A 12,300-nucleotide genomic window follows, 5' to 3' on the forward strand; every position below is an offset into this window, starting at 1 on the left:
GGAAAGTTTTCTGTTATTGAATTCATGTCTCCTATAAATCCCGGGTGGCACAGTCTGTTCTAGAGAACTTAGAAACTGGTGATACCACGGACTGAATTTCTCCCAAGTCCTATTCTTATAATGAAGCCCTAACATCCACACTCCCGCTGTGGCTGTATTTGGAAATAGAACACTTAAAGAGATGATTAAGATTAAACTGAGTCAGAAGGCTAGCCCTAATACAATAGGAATCGTAAGGCTAGCCCTAATACCATAGGATCTTGGTGCCCTATACAGAAAGACAGCAAAGATGCAAGAACACAGGGGAAAGCCAGGTAGAGCGATGGCAAGAGGGCAGCCATCTGCAAGCCAAGAAGAGCATAGAAGAAACCAGATCTCCCAACACCCTGATGTTGGACTTCTGGCTTCCAGGACTGTGAGAAGAATAACGTCCTTTTGTTGAAGCCATACAGGATGTGTTTGATCTCCCCTCACCCACTCTGTTATTGAATCCTCATATAATGCAGGCCAGTATGTGATAAATTTGATTGGATGTATGTTTCCAATAAATTGAGTAATTATCTTTTCATTGTAAAGACTTCCCTCTTATTGATAAAACTTCTCTTTGCTTAGACATTTAGCATTAGTATTAGAAACATATTAATATTTTAATATTTATTGTCCCAATTTGGAGACAGAATGAGACTGGAGGGCTGGGTTTATTTTTTAATAAGGGCTTAAACTCAAGTTGCAAACCTAGTTGAAATTTGGGAAGGTGTTATTAGTTCCTTTCTTTTGCTGTGATTTTCATCACACCCAAGCAATTTTATAGAAGGGATCTTTCCTTTGGCTTTTAGTGCTGGAGGGATAAGAAGCCATCATGGTACGGAGGTATAGCAGCAGGCAGCCAAGGCAGCTGGAGATCACATCCTCCGCTCCAAGTATGAGGCAGAGAGCGAACTGAGCTGTTTACCTTTCTATTCTATAAATCTTTCTTCCTTTCCATGGCTAGTTGTGTGGCCGGGTGGCTGGCCCTTGGTGTCTCCTCCTTCTCGCCTCTATTTATTCTCTTTGCCTGACAGCTTTGCCTATCCCTCTCTTGCCTTGGTACTGGCCATTTAGCTCTTTATTAGACCAAGCAAGTGCTTTAGGCAGGCAAGTAACACACTTTACAGATTTAAACAAATAAAACATAAAATAATGCAACACATTTTTGGGTCATTTTGTTCTTCTTGTTCTTTTGTTTTTTTCAAGATAGGGTTTCTTTGCCTTAACTGTACTGGAACTCACTCCGTAGACCAGGCTGGCCTTGAGCTCACAGAGATCCGCCTGCCTTTGCCTCCTGAGTGCTGGCATTAAAGGTGTGCACCATCACCACCCAGCCACCTTTGCATCATTAAACAAATATTCTGCAACATGAACAAATGTAAAACATCTTAAACTAATATTTCATAACATTATCCATTGCTGAAGATCTTGCAACTATTGTTTTTTGTTTTTTGTTTGTTTGTTTGTTTTTGTTTTTGTTTTTTTTCCTTTTGAGATTCACTATGTTGTCCAGACTAGACTCAAAATTTTGGGTCTCAAGTTTTCTTACTGCTCAGCCTCCAAGTAGCAGGGAATATTGGTGTTTCCCACCATACCTGGCTGCTACTATCAATTATTCATAATTAAGCCCAGGGATTGGTGAGTTTGGAATCTGGGCGTAAGCTTGAATCTGTCAGTTTCAGGAATTTCCTGAAGCTATTGTAGGTTGTTCACTTTCCTGCCCAAGGAACTTTCTGAGGGATGGACTGTTTCAATCTCTGAGGAAATTTACACCTCCCCATAGGTTCATGGCTTACAATACAGGATGCAATGCACTCAGCCCAAATTTTAGAAATTTCCATAGTCTTACCAGTTTCAGCGCTGTTCAAAATCCAAAGCTGATAACCCCTTCCAAGACTCAAGGCAATATTGTTTAACTATGAACTGTTCTGTTTAGTTGGAATTTTCCTTGGGCTGCTAAGCAGCTCTCAAATAAAGACATAGAGACTTATTTTAATTATGGATGCTCAGCCTTAGCTTAGGCTTGTCTCACTAGCTCTTTTAACTGAATTTAAGCTGTTTCTACTGATCTACATTTTGCCATGGGCCTTTTTACCCTTCTTTCATTCTGTATGTCCTACTTTCTTGCCTCTTCTGTGTCTGTCTGTTTGCCCCCTGCCATCTCCCTGCCATCTTCTTTTCGTTCTTCTTGATCCTAAATTCCTCCTCCTAATTACTCTTCATGCCTCTTCCCTTGCATTGCCAGTTCAGCTTTTTCTTAGACCATAGACAGGCAAGGTAAAAGAGCAACACATCTTTACAGAGTAAACAAATATTCTGCAACAAGTATATAATCAAAAACCAAGTTACAGATTTCCAACATACAAGGCAGAGAACATCCGTGTTTGAAAAGGGATGAATGGGGTATGGTAAGGAAAGATTGGGTCAGAGTAAAACTGGAGCCCAGCATTGGGAACTGCCCAATCTTGAAGCTCTATGATCAGCATCTGAGGATTTTAATATCATCACGTGGGCTCCAGCAGCCTTGTGTATCCCTACCCCTTGAGTTTCATCACTGTAGCCCTTGTAGCCTGTCTCACAGTCCAATTCTACTTCCAAGTTGTAGCTTTCCTCACTGGGTGTCCCTTGTACCTGACATCGCCAACATCTTGAGGTTTCTATTACCAGAAAGACTTCACTTTTACAACTGCAAGCAATGGTCTTCAATGGTCCTTTCAATGTCTTGAAAGAAATCCAAGCTGCCACACATTGCCAGGCTTTAGAATCGTAGAAGCTTTCTGGAACTGTGCTGCAAGCCTCCATGACTTCCTAACACTTGCATGTGGCATGTTTGGAAAAATCGTACGGATGTTGCTGTTTGCTCTAGAAGTAGTCTGGCTTCTTTCTGCCACATCTCTGGTGGCCTCTTCTTGGTGTCTGAACCTGGTTTTTTGTTTGTTTGTTTTTATAGAGAAGCCCTTTAATGTCATTCTAAATTTAGGCTGTCACCTTTCAAATAAACTTGTGCTTTCACAGGCTGGAGTCCTTGATAGGTGGGGCCATGCCCCCAGGGCACAGTTACTATTAATAGCAGCACAGAGGGTGCAATTTGATAGTGCAAAACGCAACAATTGCAGTTGATTTCTTCACACATGCCCCGTCGAAAGCTTTAAAAACATTCCTCACTAAACCGAGTTTTGTTTACCATTCTGCTCTGACTATAGAGTTCAGAGCAGCAATAACCTGCCACAGTTGCTGTTACGATGTCTTAAGGTTTTCTCTGCCAAAGTTTTCATTCTTCTCTTATATTTTCAGGCCCCAAGCAGGAAGTAGCAAAGGGGGACTTTGTTTCCTAAGAATCTCCATTCCATCTGAAGCCTTCTGGGTTGGGACTTCATTATACTCATCTTGGCATTCTGACTTTCTGAATTCCCAATAGACTGGCTCCTTAAGTCCTAACTATGCATGCCCTATATCTAGTGTTCATTCAGCAGGAAGCAAACTCTACAGTAAACCCCTGCAAACCAGTTCTGAAGGTCTATGAACCACATGGTGAAGTTTCTTATATCAAAGGCCACACTTCTCAGTAACAGTTTTCTGTAGACCTTTTTGTCTGGCTTTGAATACCTAATAAAAGCCACTTAAGGGGTTCTTTTGGTTCACGGTTTAAGGGTTCAGCCCATCACCGTGGGGAAAACATGGGGGCAGAAGGGTGAAGCAGATCCCACCAGTCAAGCATAAGACCATTACCACATCTTAAAGTCAAATTTGAAGCAAATTTAAATACCGGCCAGGTAGATAGGTTCTAGCCAGGTCCATACCCAGGTTCCCAGGAAAGAACCCCCAGAAATTTTTTTTGTTTGTTTGTTTGCTTTTTTCGAGACAGGGTTTCTCCGTAGCTTTTGGTTCCTGTCCTGGAACTAGCTCTTGTAGACCAGGCTGGCCTCGAACTCACAGAGATCCGCCTGCCTCTGCCTCCCGAGTGCTGGGATTAAAGGCGTGCACCACCACCGCCTGGCTCCCCAGAAATGTTTTGCAGGGTTTTAAAACAGCAAAACACACAAGCTGGGCCATGGCGGTGCACACCTTTAATTTCAGCACTTGGGAGGCAGAGGCAGGCAGATTTCTTTGAGTTCGAGGTCAGCCTGGTCTACAAAGTGAGTTCTAGGACTGCCGGGATTGTTACACAGAAACCCGGTAACCCACAATTCCCTGTGTTTCCTATGAGGTCCAATCAGGAGCAAGCATACATCCCAATCTACTTCTTGCCTGCATGCCTCCTGCCTACATCCAATCATCCGCAAGCATATATCCTGACACATTTCCTGCTCCCAAACATCCCACCCACCTGTGATCAAGCACACAGGTTGTAGATGGGTCCAACAAACTTGTTTAGGGGAGTGAAAACACAGTGGCTTGTTATCTCCCATAAACAACAGCCTCTAGCATTTCATGAACCATCTGTCCTTGGGCAAGGGGGCTTGCAGAACAGAGGCATACCATTTAAAACTTAAAACTTTGGCTTTCACACAGGTAGACTCGTCAGGAAGCTGAAAGATAAAACACTTGTGCACCACTAGCTCTGTTGAAAGAGCCAAGGAGCCAAACCAATGCCACGACAGACTCCAGGCCTGCCAGGGACCAGGCCTGTTTCGGCTTACTGGAATTGAACAAGACAGCTCTGGTATAACCAAGCAGTAAGCGCTCTGCAGCTTTATGGAAGCTCGAGATAGCTAAAAATAGCCTCTCCCACCCTGCTGCTGGAAAGTCCCTAACCACTGAGCCACCAACCAATCCTATAGCAACCTATAAACTTTGTGTTTAAACCCACCAATCAGCCCCCAGACTAACCTTCCCTCCCAGTAATTCCCCTAATCCAGTTTAAAAGTAGCCCGCGTGCTTCTCTCGGTGTGGCTATTTTGCCACCCCTGCATGCAGGTATTTTTATTCTCAAATTAAACATTCTTGTTGATTGCATATGTGACTGGTGGTCTTTTTGTCGGGCTTACTATCTAGATATTGAAGGCAAACCAAACTAGATTACTGGGTTGACTAAAATATGGACCGATGCTGGCTTTAACATACTAAATATATGAATTTATCTCATTTTCTTATGAGTGCCTCACAGAGGCAACACAATGGTCCTACAGGGTCAGAGTACTCAGTTATGAATTAGGAAAAACTTCACTTTACTTTTGTTAAGTTAAAAACACTACTAGATAACAATTTTCCAGCCTTATTTCCAAGTGAAGTAAATGCCTTTCAAAGTTTTATACATGTGTAGTATCAAGTATAGTTATTAGGTCTTAAAGGGGAAACAAGCAGAAGCGACTTAAAGTCCACTTGGTCCACGCACTAATTAGCCGATGCTCTTTCCTGCTGACCGTTGTCTAGGATAAGCAAAGGTTTTCCGTGAGTGGCACACCCTTCACTTCTCCCGTGGGTGGTGTGTATTAACCAAAGATTAGTTACCTGGCTGCAATGGGATGAATATGTCCATCTCAAACCTCTAAAACATGATCTTGGAAATGAAATCTTTACTAATATAATGAAGTTTTGAAGGCAGCTCATATTGGATGGAGGATGGACACTATCCTTAGAACTTGGAAAAGGGCACAGACACAGTCAGGGTTATATTTCTACGAAGGGATGGTGCCACCAGAATCTAATGGAGGCAAGCAAACCACTCAAGGATTTTCCCCAAAGCCTTCACAGAGGAATAGTCCTGGGATATCTTGGTCTTAGATTTCACACCAGAAGTGAGAGAAAAAGAGTTTTGATGTTTCAAGTAACCCAGTTAACAATAATTTCTTACAGCAGCCCTAGCAGAGCGACACAGATGAACATCTTGTTATCCTGACTGTGCCAGACGGTGACTGGAGAGCTGCAGCTTCCTTGGCAGCTAAGCTGACTCTGGGATGACTAGATGAGTATTGCCTTTAAACAAAAAGATAAAAATAATAACAAAGAAAACCCTATCTGTTTAATGTAAGTAGTACCAATAGTACTAAGACAGTACTGAAAGACGGTGAAGTATAACAGCTGCATGGATACTGCATGTGATCTCCAGGAAGACAGCGGAGAACATTTATCAGTAGATGCACTTGAAAAGTGAGACGAGACACTAGGGGAAATATTTGCTAATTAAGAGTGTTTAGATTTTAAGTTAAAATGTCTAAGGGTTTATGATAACCTGTTTTAAATGACTTTCTAGGTTAGCCAGACTGTTTTAGACAAGAAGGTTCCAACACTAATAGAAGCAAATTAGTAATCTGCACTGTCAATTACCTTTCCACACATAGCTTACTTTATTTCATTCTTTTAAACTGTGCCACCTCTTCAATGGTCTTGACTCTACAGATGCTGATGACTCCAGATAATTTTCTGCAGAATTTTAAAGTTTTCCTAGTGCAAACCTAGGGCATTTCTGGAAGAGACGCATGCCCTACTCCACATACACATTTCTAAGGTTCCAGAATGCATTTTTTCTTAACTAGAAGGGAGAATATCAGTATATCTTATCAAATTTTAAAGATGTGTCCCCTCTGACATCTTTATATATGGTTGTTTTGTTATAGAGCTCAGTTAGGCTTTAGGAAGCCCTTCACAATTCATTTTCTTCCATCTCCTGCTTAGCTATATTATGTGGGAGGGACATAACAACTATATTCTGCAGACAGTCCATTCCTGGGCTCAGCTAATCCACTGCTGATACTATGTTCTGTAGACAGTCCATTCCTGAGCTCAGCTAATCCACTGCTGATACTTGATGTAGTCAGTTCTGCCTTCATGCCCCTCTAAAGGAAGAACCACAGATATACTAGAGACAAGGAATAATTTACTTTTATTTACGTTTTTTTTCTGGGAAAAAAAGTTAGAAGAAAGCACCAACTATATACTAGTTAAAACTTAAAACTAGCATGCTCTCTTTATTACCAGATAACAAATAAATTAATGGCTGAAAAGTATTAACTGAACAAAACTATATTGTATTAAAATAGTTTATTGCAACAGGTTATTGTACCCAAAATCAATACAAAGTTATTAGAATTATTTATACACAAATGAACACAACTCTAATTAATAATTGTGAGTAAACATGAACATAACATGAACCTGCAGATTTTGAGGGCTGCTAAGAAAGCTTTAGAAAACGCCGCAAATAAATAGTGAAGAAAAAATAGCAAAGAAAAAAAGTTGATCAGAGGTTTTAAAATCCACTGATTTCTAGAAGATAAGCCCTCTGTCAAGGCATGTGAAGACAAATCACTGACTGGAGAGAATCCGGCCTGCTCTCGCTTACTTCAGATTCCAGGAAACTTCATGATTAGTTAAACAGTATTATTTTCAGAGTTCACACATCCTAGATCTACTTCTCAAGACAGGTTTTCCCTCATTTTAAGTGTGAAAGGACACCACACTCCATTACATGTACGTATAAAATTATCTATTTGGTTTGGATCTGTATCCAGGTTGTAACAGATCGTGGATGATCCTGACGTCTGTAGTTTGTGCACCAGTGAGATACACCTGATGAAGTAGACTGCTGATGAGTTAAAGATACAGTAAGGTGCCAAATGAATCTACTTCATTATGAAATAACTTTGATTAAGAACATACTTTATTAGGCATTTTGGTTGCGAACTGTCACTCCAGGTATAGGTGACTTCAGTACTTTTTAATGTAGATGACTCCCGCGCTAGCTTTTCTCAAAGGAAGACAATCATTTCTCCAGTTGTTGGGGGGTACTAAAAGCTTCGTACACATTAGCAGCAAAGTCTTTTACTTGCTCCATCATCAAAAGGTCCTAGCAAAAACAATAACAGTACAGTTTGTTAGGCATAAAGATGTGTGCAATTCATTTCTATGAGCAATGAGTCTGTCTTGAAGCTTTGTGTACTTAAGAACGAGAAGAAAGTAAGGAAACTAAACCGTAGGAACTACTGGTTAGTTTCTTATTTCTACAAAATCTGCCAAGATTCTGGCTACGTGGGATATGTATGTTTTATATAAACACGTATACACAAACCATGCACATCAGCTTTATGGCAAAGGTTCCCAGTCTCCTGATGGGAATATAAAGCTGTGGGAGGAAGTTACTTTTTATTTTAATGAACTGAAATGTCATATTTCCTTTAACCAGGACCTCAGGCCTCAAACTGCATCAGTATTAAATGAAAAAGGGGATCTGTATGCAATATACACCAGACCCCTTAAAAATTCCCTATGACAGTTGTGGAAGTTACTAGAACTTCCATTACATCTTGTCATTTAATTTAGAAAGAACTCTCCTAAATTTAATTTTAAATGTATTTTGAAAACTATGTAAGTGTTCTCCTTTAAAATGACAGGACTAAAATGGCAGAAAGCATGTGTTCCTGTCTGCACTTGTTTGTTGAGGTTGCTTCTGCACTATAGTAGCAATGCATCTCACACGCCCACGGACCTCTTACAAGTATAAAATAAAGTCAGTACTCAAATACTAAGATATTTTTGCTTGGGTTTTGAAATAGGGTCTTGCTGTCCAATCCAGACTAGCCTTGAATTGGTGATCCTGCTCAGCCCCTGAGCACTAGGGTCAGAGATGTGCAGCACACCTGCTGGTGCTTACATTATTTTAATGTGCACATGAAAAAATATATAATGTTTAAGTGTAGAGCCTTTCCATAACTAAAAGTGAAAACACAAGCAGGGAGTGTGACACATCCTGAAATTCCAGGGACTCTGGAGACTAACAAGAGAATTGCATGTTTGAACGCATCCTGAACTAATAAAAATAAACCAAAAACCACATTACCATTAAATGGAATCTACCCTACAAAACCCAACACACCTTTACTAACTAAAGCCAATGGTTACTAATTTGTTGATTTAGTGTGAATATGGAACTATGTTGCTAGCTGCACCTGAGTGCATGGTGCTTCTTAAAATCAATGTGCCCCAACTGATCCGGGACCATTCCTATGTGGGAGTGAGTTATCTCTCTTGACCGTCACATGAATCATTTTCCTGTTGCCGGTTTTTTCATTTCCCTGTAGCTCTTCTTAATCCAACAGCACAACTGGACACTTCCGTGGGTCAACAAGAACACGCACATAAGGACAGATATGTGCCCTAAATTCAGGGACATTTTAATCTTGCAATAGATTTTGTGTGGGTTTGAGTTTTCTAATTCCATAGATATCAAATAAACTTCCCCCTCAACCTCTTGGACTCTGCAGCCATTTCTATAAACCCTGAAGAAGCATGGATTGAAAGCATGTTTCTTAGGGCAGCTGGACTGAACATCTGAAGCTGAGCATGTCACGGGAGAACCCGGGCCAGGCTCAAGGCCTGCATCCCTCATTCTCAAAGAGGCTTCAACCTCTTTGAGATGGATCCATTTTTAGTTTGGTGAAGCCCATGGACCCTCATTCAGAATCATGACTACAAATCCTGACAATAAAACTTGAACTTTTTGTTTCGTTTCGATTATTTATCAGTTATACAGGCTTAAATGTATAACCGATTAAAATGTAATGTACAAAGTACTCAGGCCTTAAAGCTGTGGTTGCAGTATTATATATATTTTGTTGGATTTCTCATGAATTTGTCAAAATGGATGCGTCCAGGTTATACCAAAGATGATGGCTTGCACTTCAGCGACATGCCATCAGCCTTCTTTACTGTTTCTTCTGCAGTGTGAATGGCCAGCTGCTGGGTAGGAAGCATGACTAGAGGGAACAGAGCAGGACCACCTGGATGTAAAGAATGGCTTGTGACTGGTCAGGGCAGGAAGAAGCTCAGTCCTTAAGTGTGGGTACTCTGCACTGTGCCAAGAGGGTAAAGTCTACATAGAAACGCACTAAACTGTTTAAGGCCATGGCACTAACAGACTGGCATGCACGTGCAGCAGGCCTTAGACTGCAAGGCGCGTCTCTGCGGCACTTTGCTACTGAGGCAAACAATAACACATTCTAAACTTACAATATAGTCCCCAGTTTGTCACTGACTGAGAACAGGACATAGATTCAAAGTCATCCTTTTAATAAAATATTTCCCAAATAAAGTTTGAAGAAAAAATGGAGCTGTAAGTACTCCGATGAAAACTTTCCATACCTTGTGATGTTTTCATTAACAGGCTACTGGAGCACTAGCAACAACTATTTTATTAGATGAAAACACTTTACTTTGCCACATTTTTTCAGTTTCTTTCAAACTGTGAAGAACTGCATTGTTAATGCAAAGCATAATGCTACACAGATTTGACCAACCCTCAAAACATTTGCACCATAGAGCAGTCTAGCTAGAGCTGGGCAGCATGGGAAGGTGTTGCTATGAGTTTACTGTCAAGCACTGCTACGCTTGCAAGCGAGCTATCATTCTGAATATGTTTGCAAGCTTCAGTTTTAAGCAAATTAACACAGCAGGGAATATACTTTTGTGTTGGAAACAACCACAGCATGAACATAGCTTCCTGCTTACCTGCACAAAATGACTAGGTGTTTCACTGCAAACCGAATGGATCTGTCCATTTACTATGGGAATTATCTTAGCTAAAGGCAGGCTGACACTGGACAGACTGAAATACAAAAACCCACATCATCACAACAATTATTTTCTGAAATTACATCATATGCATTTAACATTTTAATTATAAAAGTGCACACACATCATTGAGGAATATTTACATAAATATAACTAATATATTTATGAAAACTAAAATATAATTTCCTCATCTAAAAAAATCACTATAGTTGACTTCATGGATATTTTCTTCTAGTGACTTTTATACATTTTTATTATTTTTCAACTTAAAACCCTATCAATCATATTTTTGCTATAAGTACTCTTCATAACATCTACATCTCTGTTGTTTTCAATGGTTAGATGGCAGTTCATATGAGGTATTACAACATCACCAGCTTCTTAGAGCTGGCACTAAAGTTCTTGCCCAGGTTTTCTTAGTATTTAAGTGTCTGTCTTTTTTTTTTTTTTCGAGACAGGGTTTCTCTGTGGTTTTGGAGCCTGTCCTGGAACTAGCTCTTGTAGACCAGGCTGGTCTCAAACTCACAGAGATCCGCCTGCCTCTGCCTCCCAAGTGCTGGGATTAAAGGCGTGCGCCACCACCGCCCAGCTTTAAGTGTCTGTCTTAACATGGAATTTCCATGTATTAAATGCAGAAGGTCTGCAGACTCCACCGTCAGACAGCTCTGGCCTCACTGGTGTGGAACTCCTGCGCCATGATGCCTTGTCCACATCACACACTGGATCTCTGCTGACTGACAGGCAGAAATATCTTTATTTCTGTGACATCTCAGTCCACTGTCTGACAGTCACCTTTACCATCACTTGGCAGGGTTAATGCCATCAAAATAACTGTCTTCCAGTCTCCAGTGGGGGTATCAATAGAATTTTGACTAGATTTGTAGATTAATTTTAGGAGAAGAATTTAACCTCTTTAGTTAATCTTCCTGGGTTTGTGAATATAAAGTTTCCCATTAAAATGATCTTATATTTTAAAAGTTTTTGCTAAACTTAACTTAGGAAATTAAGAGTCAACTAACAGTTTATTAGTTGTCTGTCTTAAACACAATACAGGAAAATTCAATGTTGTTCCTAAATTCTGGTCTTCAAGATTGGTCTTTTCTAGCCTTGTCACATTCATCAGAAAGAGCAAACATCCCGGATGATCGTCATGCTCTTCCTGAGTTTAATAAAAATCAACCTGTTTAGTCAATAAGTATATTTACTTTTGATTTCAATTTTTTATTGTATCAAATCTTATTTATAATACGATGCAATAAATTTCTTAGTCTATGCCCTTTCAACAACAGTAAAGATTATTTGTGTCCTGCTAGCATATTTTTATTAAGAGTTTATTTATTCAGTGTACATATGTTCCTCTGTGTGTGCATATGTGTACATGAAAGTATACAAGGGAAGGTCAGGGTACAACCCAGCAAAGGCGATTCTTTCTTCACACCGAGTAAGTTACAAGGACTGCACTAGGGTCAGCAGACTTGGCAGCAGGTGCCGTTACCCACAGAAACATCCCAAAAGCCTTGTTTTTTAACATTAAGTTATAACTGACTGGTAGTTTTCCTAACACTTTAACCCTTCTTTCATTCCTAATATTATTCCTAATTAGTAATGATTTTGAAGTATAACTAAAATTCTATATTCTGACATCAGTCAGAAGTTATTGAGCATTCAGCTTTCCTAGGCTTTAGAACTGAAATAATTTTTTCTTACTTATCAATTGAAAAAGAGAAAAATCCTAAGTTTCTTTAAGACTTGTCTAAGGTGGGAACC

At 40.1% G+C, this 12,300-nt stretch overlaps 2 protein-coding genes across 3 annotated transcripts in view; one reads left to right on the forward strand and one right to left on the reverse strand.

Annotated features, from left to right (window-relative positions):
• Fuca2 (alpha-L-fucosidase 2) overlaps positions 1–12,300 on the forward strand; it is a 34,902-nt gene that overhangs the window by 16,552 nt on the left and 6,050 nt on the right. Inside the window, exon 8 of one of the 2 annotated variants that reach the window (XM_057761717.1) lies at positions 4,540–4,983. The exons of the other annotated variant lie outside the window; for it this stretch is intronic. The gene's annotated coding sequence lies outside the window, so the exon portion shown is untranslated. Of the gene's footprint in view, positions 1–4,539; positions 4,984–12,300 lie in introns of those variants that run through there. 2 annotated transcript variants of the gene reach the window in all.
• Pex3 (peroxisomal biogenesis factor 3) overlaps positions 6,877–12,300 on the reverse strand; it is a 33,740-nt gene continuing 28,316 nt past the window's right edge. The window contains exons 11-12 of the mRNA XM_057761719.1: positions 10,471–10,567; positions 6,877–7,813 (exon numbers count right to left, since the gene is read on the reverse strand). Of these exons, the coding sequence (XP_057617702.1) occupies positions 7,730–7,813; positions 10,471–10,567 (181 nt within the window). The 3' untranslated portion in view covers positions 6,877–7,729. The remainder of the gene's footprint in view (positions 7,814–10,470; positions 10,568–12,300) is intronic.

The sequence above is a fragment of the Chionomys nivalis genome, chromosome 2 (genome assembly GCF_950005125.1).
Source record: "Chionomys nivalis chromosome 2, mChiNiv1.1, whole genome shotgun sequence".
Classification (NCBI taxonomy): Eukaryota; Metazoa; Chordata; class Mammalia; order Rodentia; family Cricetidae; genus Chionomys; species Chionomys nivalis.